Genomic DNA, 20226 nt, shown 5'->3' on the forward strand with positions numbered 1-20226 from the left:
GTCCGATGCCTACTTTGCGAAGCACTTCATGCAAGAAGAGTTCGGAATATCTCGCAGCTCATGCGGTAGACTATACTGCTTACGTCGGACCTCACGTGTGTACGAGAGCGACACCACGAGATACTTGCATTGCGTCGTTGTGTTCATAGTGACGTTTACCGTGTCACGACGAATGCTCTTGCACTCCATAGACAACCAGCGTAATGGCTTCCGCAACGTTATGAATGGCGATCAGTTTCATTTCTTTTTTCATTTATTTTTATCTACCCTATGCTCTTAAACAGATTGAAACTGCATCGGCTAAGCCACCTATATACACCGGCGCTCCAGCCAACTTTTTTTGCTACTTTTCACACACACAACATTTTGTATTTCAGGCAAGGCACATACGAAGCAAAAAAAAATTCATTGCGCGGAGTGCTCAATCACGCTAATATCATGAAGCGCTATTTGTTACGAACATTTTGCAACCAGAAAGGTACCATGAATGCCGATAAAAAATCACAGTCACAGGACTGGCCTTGAACGCGAAGTATTTTTTATCTCATCTCTTATTTCGCCACAATTATCAGGCATGTGCAAAAAATCTTCGAAAACTGTTTTATTAAATCCAACAAGCTCTTGAATAACAACAGAATCATCTTTCGGCCGGAATCGGACGCCTGGTCGCACAGCACCGTTTCCTACCTAGAAGAAACAAGCAGAAAACAAAAGTAGTTGACACACATTCGCTCGGAGAGATGCACGATGCTTCCTAAAAGCAGCCATGAAACAGCACCACTCAACAGAGCGCGTGGCTCCCTGTATGAACGGCAGTTGGATTCGCTAGATGCAATAATATAGATGCAATGCCTGTATGAATTCTCACTGTGGATCTGGACATCGAGCATGAGCATAGATAACTTGAGAAGCGGTGGATCACTGTAGCTAACTGAGAAGCTACGAAAAGTGTCATAAGGAGTCTCCGCAGCTCGGGAGTAGCCATCGATACTTCTGAAAGCTCTTCCTTGTAATCCTTAATACGTGGGTTCCAAAGGTACCGCAGTGTAGTAACGGGGAGAGAGGACTGGCTACAGCTAGCTGTCATGCAAAAGTATATTCGGAAAGGAATACACTGTCCGAGTGGCATTTTACCTATTGGTTACCAGCGTCCTCATTTGTGGACAATAATTTAGAAGCACCGTACGGTTGAGCGAGTCATTCATCAGCAACGTCGCGCCGTTGGAAGAGGAAGTCATGGTTAACCTGCTGTCCGAGATGTGCCCTCCTGCCCACTCAAGCAGTACTTTTGTTTAAAGGGGTACTGAAGAGGAATCGACATTGGAAATCCACCACTCTTGCTGCGAACAAAGCTCTGATAAGGTACAAAAGAGCAAGAACAAAAAAATGCAGGTACCACCGCCACTGGCCAATCTCGCAAGTACAAACGGGATGACGAAAGGACCGCAAAATCACGGATCTCTGAGGCTGACAAATGGCTAATATTATGAGGTTTATCGTCTTAAAGCTACCCAGACCACGTGGGGGCGTCGTATTAAGGGGTCGTAGTAAATAATAAATTTTCTACACAATTTATTTTATGTATATTTACGAGGTCTGTAATAAACTTGTAATTACTGCAGCCTCTCAAGGCCCCCGCAGCCGTTGCAAGTGCGTGGTGCTGCATTTCGCCTATCTTTAGTCTGGAACCATATGGGGGAAAATAGTCGATGTGGACTTAAAACGGAAATGTTCCAACCCTGGCGCGATGTGAATAGCAAGCTAGTTTTTAGTCTTTTCTGTGCGTAAGCAAAACGATTGTTCTATGCTCGTTATCTGTATACGTTGACGGTAAACAGCTTTTGGGTGGCTGTGATGAGATGTGGATGCGCTGCAGGATGAAGTTGTATCCCGGTGATGAACTGTCCACAGCCGTTCGTAGATGGAAGAGACCTCATCGTGAGGTGAGGGCGGTTTGGTTTATGGTTTATGAGGTTTTAACGTCCCAAAGCGACACAGGCTATGAGGGACGTCGTAGTGAAGGGCTCCGGAAATTTCGACCACCTGGGGTTCCTTGACGTGCACTAACATCGCACAGTACACGGACCTCTGGAATTTCGCCTCCATCGAAATTCGACCGCCGTGGCCGGGTCGAACCCACGTCTTTCGGGCCAGCAGCCGAGCGCCATAACCACTCAGCCACCGCGGCGGCTGCGGTGGGGGTGGATAAATGAAGCTCCTCTTTCAGGGCAGAACGCCTACGTAATGAGAGCCGACTGTCGGACAAGGTGCACAAATTGGTAGAACTACTGTGGCGTCCTAATACAAAAATTGTGAAGTGACCGTAAGAGTTTGCGACTTACGCGTTCTTCCTGCAGCTAGTGACAAGTTGTGCACTTCGGATGGCATTTCACGCCGCCCACGCCGCATCTGCAACCGCCACTTGTGTCTCCTTGACCCTGTGAGGAAGTAGGCACGGAATTTTCACCTGCGCTTTCATCACCGCTATAGGTTTAGTGGTTTTTAACCCTCCCACCCAGGGTGTGGCTACACCTTGTTTATCGGTTCAAAATGATAACGGACGCTAACAGTTGGCAGCAGCAAGGAGTGTATTACAGTAGAAAAATGATTAATGCTGCACCTAGTGGGGCGAGCTAAGCCAATTCGTTTTTCTCGCGTGCAAGTACGAAACATGCACGAAGGGTAGCACCGCTAGTTCAATGATTGGCGGTGCGCGAAAATTTGTACATATGCGGTCATGTTCACTTTTCTAGCAAGCGACCTAGCATGACAGGCCAGTGCCCGAGCACTAATCATTCATGAAAGATAACACAAATTGTGGCTGAGTAGTTATGAACTGTGGCTGCAGAAGTATAATTCGGTGAATGTCACCCTGATATTTATTTAAACGGTTTTTAATGTACCCGCCTGAAAAGAAATAGGCCGTTAATACGATAGTTTGGAATCCGATTCATTGCTGGAGGTTCCATCTGTCTAACATACAGCGATAAAAACCTACATCGGATGCTTCGCTAACAGCAAATAAGTCATCGCGGACCTACTTTTCGAAACCATCGGCAGGCTTTACGCACAATTTCAGCTCAAAAATGCGCATACCACTGCTTGATTCACTACCTCGCTTTAGAATATCTAGGAGGCTCTTGGCACACCTATGGTCCAGGCAGTGAGCAGAGCTGTCTTATTTCTGTATTGCGAAAGTTGCAACTGTCAGAAATGCTTTCTACAAATGCTCGACAGGCTGAGGCTACTTTTACCGAGCCTGATGTGACCTGGGTATTTAGGCAAATGCTCTTAACGTAAACGTATTAGGTCCTTACACTCGCTTCACCTGCTTCTATCAGTTTGTCCAGTGGCCACACGAACCTCGAAGATAAACTAGCATTGACTTCTGCACTTCTATGCATAGGGTCCCGTCATGCTTGCATAGTAAGACTTCCTTGCGTGACGCGTGCACACCGTGTCACTTCAACGAGCTCAAACATGAGGGCTGTGTTTTATCATTCGTTCGCTGCATACGCATTTCAACTCCCACGCGTCGGACCGAGTGTTGAGACGACAGTAATGAGAAAATCCACTGACCCCTGGTCCCCATCGAGCTCCTTTCGTGGCCCAGCACAACTGCGTCTTGCACGAGGTGCACACCATGAAATCGCACCCGGACCGTTTGATGATCACCACACGGCACTGGGGGCACCGCATCGCTTGCTCGGTCTTCAGCATCTCCTGCGGCCAGTAGAGAATTGTCATTCACTGGCCCACATAAGTGTGAAACGCTACATCTTGGCGACTTAAGTTGCGAGGCACTAGAATAACTGACCTATACACTATTCAGCATAACTTCGTGGAGTATATAGCGGCACCATCAACGTAATTTCAGTCATGGCTTGTCCAAAGCATGCACCGAGTTTCTTTTTTTTAGAATAGAAAGTCGTCTTAAGGAATTAGCTGAATCCTTTCAAAAGTGGGTGCACGCATAGTTCCGGCAGTGACGTAGCCAGAACAGAACTGTGTCGCGTCTGCGGTACGCCCGTGTGATCAAATACGTCCATTAAACCATTCCAAGACTGATCAGCGCAACGAGTGATCGCAGCCTAAGTGGCCAGTAAGAGTTTATGAAATGAATCCAAATGGCAAGAATGAAGTCCTGCTATGTATCCGCATGGTGTACTTTGCGCACAGGAAAGATCGTGGTTTTGGTGTGCACAAAGTAATGAAAAGCGAATTTCATCACCCCACTATCCAAGCCAGAAACGTCTGAATATTCAGCTACGTTAGTGAAATTCTCTTTTTCTATGTCATTTATGTGATTGCCACAAGGCTCCAGTGTGGCAGCCAGTGGCACACCCAGAATTTTTTCGCATTGAACGCATCGTAACGGCCGTAAGAGTAGGAAAAAAATATAGAAGTAAACCACCAATAGCACTGTTCCTATAGAGGACAACCAAGAGGGCCACCTCGAGAAAGTTGAGCGAGGCTCTGGCCGCCACGTCATTCTCTGCCCTGCGTTTCAGGTCAGCCTGGTAGTCGGCGCAGCTCATGTCCTTGTGGATGGCCTCGCAGCGGAGGCAGTTTTGCCGTTGGCAGACAGGGCAGTCGAAGACCTCGACTTCACGCCCGTGTAGGCACCAGCCCTTGCAGTCGGGCGTCTTGCAGTGGAATGACGGCTCTTTGCTGGCGTTCTCGGCCTCTCGTAGGCCCCGCTCCTGGAGCGCAGCATAGTCCGCCTCCGACAGGCACTGGAACGGAAGGGACAGACCTCGGTATTTACCCTATCATATTAAACAAACACGCATGCTCGCACTTGCACTAAGCTGACGAGAGCATTACAGAAACGAAAATATGTCTTCCGCTTAATTTAAAAGCATTTGGCAATTGCGAACATAATACATAAATAAAGGGTACTGTGCACTCTATGACGAAGAAGTTCCATCTCGAACAGCCGATCTCTTGAAGAAATGAATCCACTCGTTTGTTCCCGCGACCGACATCGCCATTGGGGCATTCCTCCGCTCTTGTTCTCCAGTGTGTAGCTCCATGCATATTACAGCCAGAAGCGTGTCGGCCTCGGAAATTTCGCGACACACCAAAGTTAGGTCCATGCCATGAGGCATGCCATAATGGAGGGCTCCGGATTAAAAGGGGCCTCCATATACGCAAGAGGGAGCGACGCGACAGGTTGGCGCAAGAGCACCGTCTCTAGCTGCGTCATTTAATGGACAAACGCCACGCAAGCGGCAGCGAGTGGCGACATACACGTACACGACGTGCACTAGCGCAGATGTGCTTTCGCACTCCTGCGTATACGAGTAAGCAAACTCGACAGAACGATTTTGGCAGCTAGGCCAGGGGTAGTGAACTCGGTTAGTTTCGGTTTCAACTACATCAGCGCACCTGGCGACTGGAGGTGAACTGACACTTAAAACTGAACGATTCCTGCCCACGCACGTAGCCCGATAAGGCTGCTGCCATGGCCTAATTTTCTGAATGGCCGCGATACGAAGGTGCTATTTTTTTGACGGCGCTAGTTCGAATCCCGCTCGTGGATGAAATTTTTTTTCCTGCTGGATACCGTTGTCGTAACGATGATACGATACTCTAGTTAGCTTCCCTTCGGCTGCCATGAGAGGAACTGGCGCTGACGTCTGCATTTGCTGGACAATGGCGTATATGGAAGTTTCCTACCCCTAGCTAGTCCTCACAGCCCCGGCAAAACAAATATTTCCTCTATACTACGGTGAAGCGGCAGCTGCGTTGCCCGACCCGGCGCGCCTGCTGAGAAATATGACAAACCGGAGGCCAGCAAGGGTCTGATTGACTATAGTCGCGCCAGGCAGTTTTGGGCGACGAGCGAAATTTTTCGCGAATCCACAAGCGACGATGCAAGCGACTGTTAGATGTGAGGCCTTTGTTCGCCTGGGTCATCTAGGACCAGGAGTTCCATCTCGAACGGCTGATGCTGTGATGTAGCGAGGAGGGATGTCTTCGAGGAGAGCAGTTGACAAGGCGTTTATGTTACATATTTACAGGTGTATGTGGGATGCAAGTAGAAATCGGAAGGTTTTTGCACACATTCCGCCTGGCTGCTTAAATACAGTTGGTCATCCCCATATCCCCATAACTTTGCACTTCATCAGTTTCTAATCACGTGGTCATTCTTGATGACTTGGGGAGCAGCCCACCGCAGAAAGCAGCACCGTTGCCCTATCGCAGCGGTTCCGGCGATGAGGGCGCGCACTCATGATGGCGACGTCGATCCTGTCTCTCCCAGCTTTGCCGGTGGTGGCGGTGAGAAATTCAGCACCACGAATACCAGGATTAACTAGAAGCATCAGGAAGGCCACCAACTCGAACCACGGAGCTTCGTAGAAATGCAAGAGGACGCGCAGTCGATTCGAGGCAAGTTGGTTCACAGTGGTATATTCGTCCGTCCATCCATCCAACCACATTCCATGAGGTGCACTGTCCCACCTTCCTTTCGCCGCTGCCGTTATGCCCAGGGAAGAAGGCTTCTTCCCCCAACGACGCAATTAGCCCCGAGTGGTCGCGCAACGCAGTGCCCGCCTCGCCAGGGCTGCTGGTCGGCGAAACCTTTCTCCCGCAGGCAACACAAGCCTCTTCCGTGGTTGACGCAGCCGCCGTGGCGGTGCTCAAGTTGATATGAATCCACGCTGGCGCCTCTTTGAAGTGCGTCTGCTGACAGTTCATGGGAAATTCCTCCCCGGTTGCAGCATACAATCGTAACGCGACAAAAGAAAGACACTTCACGCGACAGCATTACTGGTCGCCGCCGCTGTGGCATCCGCGAGAAAGTTGGCGCGCATGGGCCACCTGGGTACAGAATCTCTTGCACTGCATTTGTGTACAAATGCGGACGCCGTGACTAGGAGACGCACCCTGTTCGACAGCGAAACGCCATGGTCACTGAGTCACTGCGGTGTCTAGCTGATACTATTAATAGACCAAGAGAGACTCCAAGACGTACAGAGTCGATCACACTTGTCTAGAGCGCTCGAGCGGTGCCACCCGGTGGAAATAAAGCGAAATCCTGAAGTAGGTATCGACTTTCACTGATAATAATTGTGTTGGAGAGCCGCCTAATAGACATGTGAACCACGCAGGCACCAGTGCCTTATCCCCGGCAAAGCGGCTGCGATAAGGTTTAATTTAATTTGCTCCACAGCACACCACTCAAGTGCTCTAGACAAGTGTGATCGACTCTGTACTTTGCTAGTTGCCAGGCGCTTCTGAATAGCAAGCAGGCTGAACCAAGTCGAAACGTTAAGACTTCACAGCTGTGGCGAGTTGCATGACAGACAAGCTTAAAAGAAAGCCCCTCTCCTATCCCAGAGCTCAAAGCTGTCTCACCGCCCTTAGGTCGCTGTCCAGGACGGGCATCTGGCAGTCTGCGTCATCACTCTTGCAAGGGCACAGAACTTCTGCGGCTTGGGAGTTCTTGGCGGTGTCCGCTAGGCATTGTCTGAACAGCGAACATGCAGAGAAAACATAGCTTAGGATAAAGGCCCTCAACAGACATACGGTTGCTTTGCCGAGTTTAGATATTTATGAACTCATTTCGCGTAGCTGCTGATGAAAATAAACTACACTTGAGTATCCTTTAAAACCTACAATATTTTAACATGGTTAGCTTCTGTATTGACGGAGGGGAATTTTTTTTGTGATCGACCCTCTCCAGCTTCCTAACATAAAAAAAGAACTATCATCCTGCACGATGTCATCGTGCGCATTTCATAACTCATTCCCTCACGGCAAATACTTACTCGCAAATCTGGTGGTGGCAGTTCTTGAGTACGATGCCCATGCCAGGTTCAACTTCGACTAGGCAAATGGGGCATTCAAATTCTTCAGTCGTTTGTATGGAGGGTCGCTCATAAAGTGCAATTTGCTCCTGTAATCGCTTCTTTTTTTCTTCAGGATTCTGGTAAAAATCAAAAAGAGACGAACTACTGAAGCACGTGAAACACAGGGATGTTTAGCCGATTCAGCTTAAGACACTGAAATCTATGTAAGCCAGCCAACGCACTGTTAAAAAACGCCGAAGCATGCGGCTAATTTCTCGTTGTGCCCTGACGGCTGCGCTGGCTGGCGGGTGACAGCAGGTCCACTATAATGTATCCTTTAGTCGCATTTGCCCACGTCCATTCTGCACGATGCTGCCATTTTATGGCTTCCTAAGGTTAGCGATTGGGCGTGAAAACTATCTGTTTAGCTGCATCTCATTTCGTTCTTCTATCCGGTGAAAATTCAGCGTTGTGCAGGGGCCAGCATCCGTCGTTGCCAGCATCTTCAGTTTTACCACAGTGCATCCATCTTCAATCCAATGGACACTACCGCTACTGGTGCTTCTTAAAACCCTTCCAGTGGCCACGTATCCGTTGCATAACACGTATCCGTAGCGTGAAGCACTGAGCACGGGCAACAACGGGATCATCATACGTATACCGGCCAAATATTGAACTGGCTTGTGTGTTGCATCGCTAAATGCGCGCTGTAAAAGGCTTCTTTGGGCTTAACAGCTGGCATATTCATGTTGTAAGTTGACGCATGAGGTGCCATTTGGCGGTATTTTTTTTGTTCATATAATTTTGAGTGCAGTGCTTTCCAGATTAGATCAAAATTGTTATAAACCAAGATCATCTGCGGCTATGAAGACCAAAAATAAGCGGGATACGCAGCAGTGGTTCTCGTCGCGCGAAATCGCGCTTACTCTGGGTAAACGACTTGTATACCATGGAAGGAGTGGTAGTTCACCCACAGGAGAAAGCGAGATGGACCAGAGCCATTGCTATGTATGCCGCTTGTTTCGGCTCTTCGTAGCTGGAGACGATGCGAATTTCGTATAGTTTTCATCTAATCAGGCAAGTGCTCAAATATTGTATAGAAAAAGAGACTTAAATTCTACCCACCCGTCAAATTGCAGCATGAATATTCTGGCGGTTTATCCGAGAAAAACGATTTACAGATTGCATTTATTGATGCAACACTCAGGCAAGTTAACGATTTGGCTGAGTATGCGTGCTTAAAATTAATGCCGAAGGCGACTTGAGCACTGTGATGAATCTGAATGGGAGAACTAACGTCTTACTAAAGTACTATACTGACAAGTCACTGAAACTTGCTTTATTGCGAAAGCGAAAAAGTAAGATTCAGTATCTCCCTCAACACAAGCGCGCTTGTGCTGAGCTAACATTGCATAGTGTAACATTGTAGTTAGCTTTCCATTGATTGATCTAGTAGTTTTTACATTCCTGTCACCATCCCGCCCTCTATTGGCCCCTGGAATTGAAGGAAAAATCAAGAAGCACATTGTTTGAGACTTCCACCCAATGGCGCATCAGGAAACATACGGCCCCTAAACTTCGTGTCCTCAGCAATGGCCTTTCAGGAAAATGGTGGCGATGCTTAAGAGTGTGGTGTGCGTTTCACGTACTTTTTTTCCTTATCTTGCAAACGATGTACGAGACAGCTGGTGCAAAGCCCGCCTTCTGAGAGTGGAGTTGCGTTTTTCGACATACCAAGCATGACGCGGGCTTTAAACACTGGTGAAAACTGCCAGCGTGCCACTGCCACCTCGACTTCTGAGCCCGTTCTTTTGCTGCCGCTCCAAGGGCGTTTCCACTGCCTCCCCGTGAGGGAGCAGCTGCTCGATTTCTCAGTGTTCGCGCAGTGAACTGAAGCACGAAGGGGCTAGTTCTGAGTGATTGCATGCTTTCATGGACAAGACCCGCATTCAGCGAAGAGCTCGCCTGGAATGCACATTGGGGCCTCATGCGTGCGCACGGCAGGTTAGCGCCATTAATATCGGCTCTCACGTGCTATGGCCCCTACTACTGCTGCTGAGAAGGGCACTTTCCCACCGCGAAAAAGACGAGTTGATGCAGCGCTTGTTAAAACTTACCTCGAGCTTCCCTCTGTCCATGTCGGCCACAAACTTCTCGATGTACTGTTCACAGGTCATGCCTTCGTGAATGGCGAGACAATCTGCACAGTTTTTACGCCGGCACATGGGGCAGGTGAAGAACTGCGCTCCCTTCTTTCTGCGGAAGGCGTGTGAACACCTCTTGTCGAAACATTGAGAGTCGCGCCAGTCGCTCTTCTTGAACAGGTTTCTCAAAATGTTCCGCGGAACGACCTGCGGGGAGGGAAAACTAGCATTGATTATTTGATATACCTACGTACAGCTCATTGTGAACGTGATCACAGTGAGAGAAAATCTCGAGACAACCAATTAGTGAAACACTGCAGCCAAACACCACAGATCGGTAGGCAAGAGCCCCGGCATTTCAACGCCCGAGTGTTACTGCTAACCCAGAGGCTTTAAAAAGAAAAAAAATTACAGCCCATTTATGTTATTGGTCAAATGCGAAGTATATGCGCTAGCACGTCGCGTTTTATTTCGCTTTCGTTTCGAGGCTAGGGTTTCAAGGTCAGGCTTAAGACAAAGATGGGCGCAATCGGTGATTGGGGACCTTAGTGGTAGCGCGCTTTAAAATTTTGGGACCGCTTAATGCACCTCATCTGGTCACTGCGTTAGCGTTGTGTTCTGGATCCATTGCGCACGAATAGAAGTTTATGAAGATGACATAAAGAGTCAATGCAAATTTTCAAAGTACCGTATTCGTTTTCCCCTTGCCGCCGGAGTTGAAAGGTATGGCTATCACAGCCCTGTGTTGCCACAAACGGTGGAACGAGCCATAACAGGTGTATTGCATAGAGCGGCGCCCTTCCAACGGCTCTGGGCTGTCCTCTATAGCATGCATAAGTGCAGAAGTTGCTGCTTATATAATGTGAAAAAAATCTAGTTTCCAGCTTAACGTAACTGTTAGTTCACAATATCGTCCGTTTGAGCGTTGTGAACTATGTAGGGTTTTGAATTACCGCTTAAAATGATTACGGTGCGAGGGCACATAAACTTGGCATCACAAAAGTGATTGTTGTAGCGGCTGCCATATACCTTAATAATAACCTTCCAAATCCGGAGGCGGGGAGAGGAGGAATGCGGTACTGTGGCAAAGGTTCCAGTGACTAACGACACGCAATCTACAGCGCGAGAGAATGTCAGTTAAATACGAGGGGTGATCGCTTGAGGCGATAGCATAGTGCCCTCGTGCACAGGCCACCGAAGCTCATCTCTTCGAAACCCGCGGGTTCAAACCCCAAGTGTGGAGCAGTCGCGGCCATTTTTAATTTATTTCTGCAGGTCTTGCTTCAGACAAACTGACGTGTTTTTTTCGAGATTTGGAGCCTTAGTGCTAGCGGGAAAAAAAACTTGCACGCGATTAAGAGAGATAGAGTGAAATCTAAGAGGCTTGTAAAGCGGACTGGTATAACACCGAACAAAGGTCGAGTAGTTCCCATTTTATCGCCTCGACATTCACAGCAATTGATTGACGTCTACAGATGGACATTAATATTTCTCTCTGCGTACCTGTTTATTACATCATGCAACCACACTCCCCGTTATGGTTTCCGAGCCAAGGAATTAGCACACAAGATCGGGGCACTCTCTGCACGCATGTGCCCAACTGATTCATCATCATCAGCCTGACTACGCCCCATGAAGGGCAAAGGCCTCTCCCATGTCTCTCCAATTAACCCTGTCCTTTGCCAGCTGCGCCCGCCCTACGCCTGCAAACTTAACCTTCTGCCGCCCCATGCTACACTTGCCTTCTCTTGGAATCCACTCTGTTACCCTTAAGGACCATCGGTTATCTTGCCTTCGCATTACATGCCCTGCCCAAGCCCATTTTTTCCTCTTGATTCCGACTAGTATATCATTAACATGCGTTTCTTCTCTCACCCACTCTGCACCTATCATTTTTCCTTTCCATGGCTCGCTGCGTTTTCCTTAACTTAAGCTGAGCCCCCTTTCGTTAGCCTCCACGTTTCTGCCCCGTAGGTGAGTACCGGTAAGATACAGCTGTTGTACACTTTCCTTTTGAGGGATATAGGTAAACTGTCATTCATGATCTGAGAGAACCTGCCATATGCGCCCCACCACATTGTTATTCTTCTAGTTATTTCCCTGTCGGATCAGCTCTCACTACCTGCCCTAAGTAGACCTTTACCACTTCCAGCACCTCGCTGCCAATTGTGAACTGCCGTTCCCTTGGGAGACGTGGCGCAGTGGTTCGCGAACACGGTTGGCACTTTTGTTATCAGCGTGTTCGTAATCGCAGCGCCCAGCGTTGCTATCAGCCGCTGCAGTGGCACGTCACGAGGGCTAATCTTTTCTACTCGCGACTGTACATCACTTGAAATCGGCCATTGTTGAGCGCCTTGAAATGCGAGTCTTTGCGGACTGCACTGAAGTGAACACCGTGAACAACCATTCTCTACGACCGTAGCTGGACTTGAGATTGAAGTAAAAAAAAAGCAGAGAGGTAGCAGAACAAGTTTGTTAACCAGCTGGACGCTTACTTGCTGGACCTCTTCTTCACGTAGATGGCCTGTGCATGGTTGTGAATTCCCCGCCGGTGCCGGACATGGCACGCTCCTGTAGACTGTGGCTTTTTCAACGGACTTCTGAATGCATTGCCTTGGAAGGCGCGAGCAAGAGGGAAAAGCGAAGTGCAAATAAGCAATCACCTAGTTAAAGTACGCTAGAATAAGCAAAAAACCGGTGCGCCTCCATCACGTGGCGACTGTAGCGGTTTTCCACCGACGTAAAGCGCGTTCCCTATGCGGATTCATTTGCGGATAGGCTAAATCTTGAAAATAGTCGGCTGTACAGAGGCCATACAGGGGCCTTACAGGGTCCTTACAGCTTATTTGGCTTTTGGCAACAACGCTGTTGCACTGCTCTCGGTGTCTAATTACAGGTTGATTCTGCACCCCGCTGCGCACACGTGATTTGATGCAATCAGCCGTATGCCTTTGGGCATTTCGGCCTCATGGTACCGCTGATCTATTCTCTTGCCTTAAAAAAATGTGTCTACACAAGAAGCAAGCCCCCCGCACGGCGAAGTACACATCCATCACTATTCTGGAAGTGCGCTCTGAGCAGGGGCCACTTGCACAAAACTTTTTAGTACAGGCTTAATCTAGTCTTCATGCTAAATCGTAACTCATTGGAGGCTTAATCTTCCCTAGCCGACAAGTCGCTTGCACGAAAGAAAGTAGACTGGAAGTAGACTAGAATGAAGTTTAGAAAAAGGCTGGAACCCAAGCTGCAGTCGAGCAGTCTAATCTCAATCTTCTCCAGCCATATCCAACATGTCTGCCTTGCGTTTGGTCCGCCTCGAGATGCTCGCCGAGCGCCTGTTGCGTCGTGAACGTGTGTTCCGGGACCGGACCAACATTTTCGAAATTTTCGACGAGGGCGAGCTTCGAAGGCGTTTTCGGTTTGGCCGCACTGGCATCGCGTACCTCTCCGAGCTGCTGCGCGACGACCTCGAGCATCCAACCTGCCGGAGCTACGCTTTGAGTGTTGAGCAGCAAGTGTTGGTCGCGCTGAAGTTCTTCGCCACCGGCGGCTTTCTGATCACGGCCGGAGATACGCTCAACGTGCACGAGTCGACTGCCAGCCGCACCGTTCGGCGAGTTGCTCTTGCCCTCATCCACCACAGCGCCGCTTGGATACGGTAAGCCTCGCAGCTAGGGCTCCCCGTGCGCGCAGGGATTCGGATTTTCACGCATTTTTTTCGGCCCTTTCACAACAGTATCTTTTTGTAAAGCACGCCTTGTACACTGTTTCACCTGTCACCGCGTGCACTGCAGAATGCCATTATGTGACGCTAAAATTACTAGGTTTTCCACAGATGTATAGCGTCAGGCAAGCGTTATCAAACTGCAACGTCGTCATGGGGCCATGCTCCTGACTTTCTCGATATTGCATGCGCGCAGTGTAACGGAGCACGCACTTTCATTCAGAAGCACTTACCTGCACAAAGCGTGCTGGCACTCTTCAGCCGTGTGGTCAGACTTTCGACTGGAGCACGCGTCGCAAGGAGGTATGCCATTTCCCTGTAGCAGTAAAGTAAAGGGAACGAAGGTTAACCTCATTTCTTATCATTACCGTTTAGCAAAGTAGTCTGCTAGGTTAGTTGGTGTACCATACTAAATTCTGAAAGCGCTCGGAAAGACAGGGACAAGAGAGCTGAACTGGAGAAACGCTACTCACAACTGTGTTTATACTGAACATTTTATCCGATGACCAAACTGCCTGCGCAGTCTCATACAGGAACGACCAGCGCAACGTAATCGGCAAAGATAAAAATAAAATTCTTGACAACCAACATCTAATCAAAGGCTTGATCTCACTTGTGCATACCAATAGATAGGACAATAGGAACGTGGCTGAACCACTACCCTTGCATGCACATAAACAGCAGCCCTTTCTGTAGCATTGTTACTGGGGTGTCGTTGACGCACTTTTCACCCTAGCCGAGAATGAGCCAGGCTTCCCGTATCTCTCGTTCGAGCTGTTTTCTGCCTCGCCCTTCGATAGTAGTTTTGTGCAGTGCAGGGGAGCAGCCTGTGCATGTCTTACAATGGAGTGCCAGGTTCGAACCGCTGCCGGTTCCTAAGGAACGTGCGTGCTCCCTGAGGCGTGCATTAATACTCCGGCAGGTCTGGCCGATGTAGACTCTGCTACAGCTCAGTGGTATCTGGTAGACCACACCTGTGCGGCAGGTAACGTACACGTGTTGGTGCTTCTTTTGGCAATCAGCACGGCGACGTGGCGCTTCTACAAGTCTGCATAGCTGTGACAGCTTGCACGGCGCCGCATAGAACACCAGCTGTACGCCATACTTCGAGATAATTATCTTCAGATTATGCGAGACTGTGTTGGTAGGGCATAATTTCATACTTTTTGTTCTTCTCGGACAGATGTTCCGGCTCGCAGCGATCAGAATGAGGGCACTTCGTCTCCTTCAAAAGTCATTCTGCTACGGCCTGCACCAGAGCCATGGGGTAGCCGGATTTACCCAGCTTCTAAACCTATTTTTTGCGAAATAAACAGCTAGCATCTGCTCACAAGACTTAGGCAAGGCTGACTTTAAGCAAGAAGCCGCCAGACCTTGCTTTATCAGCTCGCTTTACGTGGATAATGACAATTTGTAAGTCTAAAAATTGACGAGATTTGCATTTCGGAATTTCCACAATAAACGCAATAGCTCCGAACAATTGCTTGCTTTCCTGTTTCTTGTTGCAGAAATATGCATAGTTTGGTTTGTGGGGGTTTAACGTCTCAAAGCGACTCAGGTTATGAGGGACGCCGTAGTGAAGGGCTCCGGAAATTTCGACCAACTGGGGTTGTTTAACGTGCACTGACATCGCACAGTAAACGGGCCTCTAGAATTTCGCCTCCACAGAAATGCGGCTGCCGCGGCCGGGATCGAACCCGCGATTTTCCGGTCAGCAGCCAAGCACCATAACCACTGAGCCCCCGCGGCGGCTGGACATATAAGTGCCCATCAGTACAGTGTACTGTAGTCTTGCTTTGCTCATTGCCGATTCCACTCCCCATACAAACTTTCTATGATCTGGTCACCATGGCTATAGATGCAGGCGCGCAGGCCTGTACTACCTTCAGTTTGTACCCTCTTATTAAACCTAATTACAATAGCTGCCACCCTCTCGTTAAACTTGTTCTTGCTTACTTCGCAGCCTTCCTGCCATATAACAATCGCTGCCACGCACACGTGTAAGCAATGAAGTGGCACGGGCGAGGACTGTCACGTGGCGGGTGAGCCGCAAAGTAACGGACGTCGCTCGGTTCGAATGGCGCGAGAAATGGCCCAAAACAGTTTAGCCATAGCGGCAAGGGTTCTCGACATTTTAAAAAGTGATATGGTTATTACTCATGGTCCGCTACAAATCTAATTGCAGGTGCCTATGGTTAATAGTTAAGACGATTACTAGGATTTAGTTATCACTTAACTGGTTAACATAATTCTCTTGTTTTCTGACGTCCGCTAACAGTGCCGAAAAAAGCTTGTCTTTACGTGAAAAAACTATTTTTAAAAATTAGCGGCGGGCTTCTTTAAACATCCAGTGTGTGTACATATATATATACTCGTCAGACACCGCGTACATTATAATGTACGTACATTTGCCTTTTACTGAATTTAAAAAAAACGCATCAGATCCGCACCCTAGGGCTATTGGAAGTCGAAGAGTACTTAATGTGCTACCCTTTATCCAGCTTCTGAACTGTGGAACAATAGGCGTGCTCTCAGCAAACTTCCAAGTTGGTAGAAACGTCTAAACCATATTTCCGTTCCCAGCGCTCAGACAGCTCCTAAGTCTCTCGTGCTTTTCTACGAGATTTCTTGTGATTTTTATTTAAATACGCATTCTGTCGTGCATGTATTCAACTAAATATACGCCATAAAACATTGTTGCAAGTTTATGTAGGCATAGAGGCCCGTAGCAGAGTGCATTTAGAAAACTCATAAGCGAAGAACTATGGAACCTACGGCTGCCAAATTTTGTGTGTACATTCACGGAGCCACCGAAGCTTGATATATATTTCTGGATTAACGCGGACAGGTCGATCTTTTGTTCGGGTCTGATGAGGGGAGACACGCACGCACACACGCACACACACACACACACACCTGGGCAAGTTGCCACCTGCCAGAAGCAGGCTTCAGACAAACACACAACGTCTAAATCCGGAGAGTGGCCCTTGTAAGTGCCAGCGCACTAAAAGTATACTCTTCACACACCCCTAGTATACGGCCATTTTCATTGTATCGATGTTTTGTTTTTATGCAACCACATTTCAGCAGGGGTTTGTTGCTATAAATTGTACTATACTAGCGCGCCCAATACGACAAACAGTGCGACAACCCCAAGCACAGTGGGACCTGTGCAATTTCTCGCGGCCGGGATGCGGAGCCCAAAAATGGCAGGCGCTCTGCTGTCCCTTCCACAGCAAAGCGGAAGCCGAGGCGAAGGCTGCGGGCTTAGCCGCGAGCACATTGTTCGACACGGCATTGCGCGAATTTCGTGAACAGAGTGTCGTGGTCCAAAAACTGACGCCACGAGTACGCGTGACTTTTTCCTCCATCTTTGTAGCGCCCCATGGGCGCGCGTTTGAATTATCGAATGAAACCTTTCTCCACAAATCCTTCCAGAAAATGCCCAGCAAGTTCCAGACTTGTGAGCAAATGGCGCGTTTCATGATCTTATATGGCACGCTGGTTAAAGGGTGCGACAATTAAGAGCACGTAATGCGATAATTGAACGCAAGTATTGTCTCAGCATGAGACCTTTGACAAAAATGAGAAATTGTTGCCTGATTTGGCGACCTTGTCGCCTCTCCATTCGTCCTGGGAGTTTTCTGCAGGAAGTGAACATGTGAAAGCTGTGACATGTATTCGGCGTTGCCGTTATGGCAGGTAAGCTGGGCGGACCGCCCTGAGCACGCCTACCAAGACAGACCCAAGAAAGAGTTAAGTAAACCTTTTATTCCAAATGATGCAAATTCCGCGTCCAGTAGGCGCACCCGGTCTGGTCTCCTCAGTCAGCGAATACCACAATCCGCAAACAGACTAAGTACACCACTGAATCCCTGAATTTACGTCATGAAAGAACTCTCGAGTTAGGCGCCTTTGCTTAATAGTTTATGGGGTTTAACGTCCCACAGCAACTCACGCTATGAGGGATGTCGTAGTGAACGGCTCCGGATAATTTCGACTACCTGGGTTTCTTTAACATGTACTGACATCGGACCGTAAACTGGTATGTAGCATTTCGCCTCCACAGCATTACAACCACCACGGCCGGGATCAAACCCACGTATTTCGGGTCAGCAGCCGAGCACCATAACCATTGAGCCGCAGCTACGCGGTTATACCCATATCAGCCTATCAATCGTGGCTGAAGACAGAACGCGCCTGTAAAAAGGTCACACCTCAAGCCACTGAGCACAAGATAAATGTTGCAACGATTAGAGTTTTCGCCTCTAACAAAAATAACGTGAAAAAGAAATTAAACGTGAAAATTTTGTCCACGCCGCCGCACATGTGTATATATGTCACGGGAGAGCGCTTTTAGGCACGGCTGTGATGCGAAAATTTCTACACCTGAGCCGTCAATATCTTTATCCATTTAGCGTTTGCAGTGTTTTTCATCATATTGTTCGTAGAGCTTTCCCTGAATGGAGTTGTCACCAAACTTCTGAAGCTCTTCTTATGTTACCACAAAGCACCGCGTGCTCCGAAAAAAAAATTCTGGTGCCAAGTGCATCCATCTCTACCCACTTCAAGCTGTCACTTGTGCATTACGAAACTGCCGCAGCAATTCACTCGCCCGCAGTAAACCATTAGTGGGTGAAATTTTTGACATTCCCCTAATTTGTTCGGTGCATAACGAAGCTCTTTGCCGTCACACGAATCAGCTTCACAAGTTCGCGACAACTCCATTTACGTTAACAATAAGATGAAGATGCGTTTCACGTACTTTTTTTCCTTATCTTGCAAACGATGTACGAGACAGCTGGTGCAAAGCCCGCCTTCTGAGAGTGGAGTTGCGTTTTTCGACATACCAAGCATGACGCGGGCTTTAAACACTGGTGAAAACTGCCAGCGTGCCACTGCCACCTCGACTTCTGAGCCCGTTCTTTTGCTGCCGCTCCAAGGGCGTTTCCACTGCCTCCCCGTGAGGGAGCAGCTGCTCGATTTCTCAGTGTTCGCGCAGTGAACTGAAGCACGAAGGGGCTAGTTCTGAGTGATTGCATGCTTTCATGGACAAGACCCGCATTCAGCGAAGAGCTCGCCTGGAATGCACATTGGGGCCTCATGCGTGCGCACGGCAGGTTAGCGCCATTAATATCGGCTCTCACGTGCTATGGCCCCTACTACTGCTGCTGAGAAGGGCACTTTCCCACCGCGAAAAAGACGAGTTGATGCAGCGCTTGTTAAAACTTACCTCGAGCTTCCCTCTGTCCATGTCGGCCACAAACTTCTCGATGTACTGTTCACAGGTCATGCCTTCGTGAATGGCGAGACAATCTGCACAGTTTTTACGCCGGCACATGGGGCAGGTGAAGAACTGCGCTCCCTTCTTTCTGCGGAAGGCGTGTGAACACCTCTTGTCGAAACATTGAGAGTCGCGCCAGTCGCTCTTCTTGAACAGGTTTCTCAAAATGTTCCGCGGAACGACCTGCGGGGAGGGAAAACTAGCATTGATTATTTGATATACCTACGTACAGCTCATTGTGAACGTGATCACAGTGAGAGAAAATCTCGAGACAACCAATTAGTGAAACACTGCAGCCAAACACCACAGATCGGTAGGCAAGAGCCCCGGCATTTCAACGCCCGAGTGTTACTGCTAACCCAGAGGCTTTAAAAAGAAAAAAAATTACAGCCCATTTATGTTATTGGTCAAATGCGAAGTATATGCGCTAGCACGTCGCGTTTTATTTCGCTTTCGTTTCGAGGCTAGGGTTTCAAGGTCAGGCTTAAGACAAAGATGGGCGCAATCGGTGATTGGGGACCTTAGTGGTAGCGCGCTTTAAAATTTTGGGACCGCTTAATGCACCTCATCTGGTCACTGCGTTAGCGTTGTGTTCTGGATCCATTGCGCACGAATAGAAGTTTATGAAGATGACATAAAGAGTCAATGCAAATTTTCAAAGTACCGTATTCGTTTTCCCCTTGCCGCCGGAGTTGAAAGGTATGGCTATCACAGCCCTGTGTTGCCACAAACGGTGGAACGAGCCATAACAGGTGTATTGCATAGAGCGGCGCCCTTCCAACGGCTCTGGGCTGTCCTCTATAGCATGCATAAGTGCAGAAGTTGCTGCTTATATAATGTGAAAAAAATCTAGTTTCCAGCTTAACGTAACTGTTAGTTCACAATATCGTCCGTTTGAGCGTTGTGAACTATGTAGGGTTTTGAATTACCGCTTAAAATGATTACGGTGCGAGGGCACATAAACTTGGCATCACAAAAGTGATTGTTGTAGCGGCTGCCATATACCTTAATAATAACCTTCCAAATCCGGAGGCGGGGAGAGGAGGAATGCGGTACTGTGGCAAAGGTTCCAGTGACTAACGACACGCAATCTACAGCGCGAGAGAATGTCAGTTAAATACGAGGGGTGATCGCTTGAGGCGATAGCATAGTGCCCTCGTGCACAGGCCACCGAAGCTCATCTCTTCGAAACCCGCGGGTTCAAACCCCAAGTGTGGAGCAGTCGCGGCCATTTTTAATTTATTTCTGCAGGTCTTGCTTCAGACAAACTGACGT

At 48.5% G+C, this 20226-nt stretch overlaps 1 protein-coding gene across 4 annotated transcripts in view; it reads right to left on the reverse strand.

Annotated features, from left to right (window-relative positions):
• Nucleotides 1–586: 586 nt before the first annotated feature.
• LOC144113085 (uncharacterized) overlaps nt 587–20226 on the reverse strand; it is a 61388-nt gene continuing 41748 nt past the window's right edge. For all 4 annotated transcript variants that reach the window (XM_077646001.1, XM_077646002.1, XM_077646000.1 and 1 more), the window contains 10 exons: nt 18901–19134; nt 13901–13983; nt 12439–12556; nt 9917–10150; nt 7779–7936; nt 7366–7477; nt 4455–4736; nt 3580–3723; nt 2343–2438; nt 587–687 (listed from right to left, as the gene is read on the reverse strand). In XM_077646001.1, coding sequence (XP_077502127.1) covers nt 2358–2438; nt 3580–3723; nt 4455–4736; nt 7366–7477; nt 7779–7936; nt 9917–10150; nt 12439–12556; nt 13901–13983; nt 18901–19134 — 1446 coding nt within the window. In that variant the 3' untranslated portion in view covers nt 587–687; nt 2343–2357. The remainder of the gene's footprint in view (nt 688–2342; nt 2439–3579; nt 3724–4454; nt 4737–7365; nt 7478–7778; nt 7937–9916; nt 10151–12438; nt 12557–13900; nt 13984–18900; nt 19135–20226) is intronic.

Source organism: Amblyomma americanum, chromosome 1 (genome assembly GCF_052857255.1).
Source record: "Amblyomma americanum isolate KBUSLIRL-KWMA chromosome 1, ASM5285725v1, whole genome shotgun sequence".
NCBI lineage: Eukaryota > Metazoa > Arthropoda > Arachnida > Ixodida > Ixodidae > Amblyomma > Amblyomma americanum.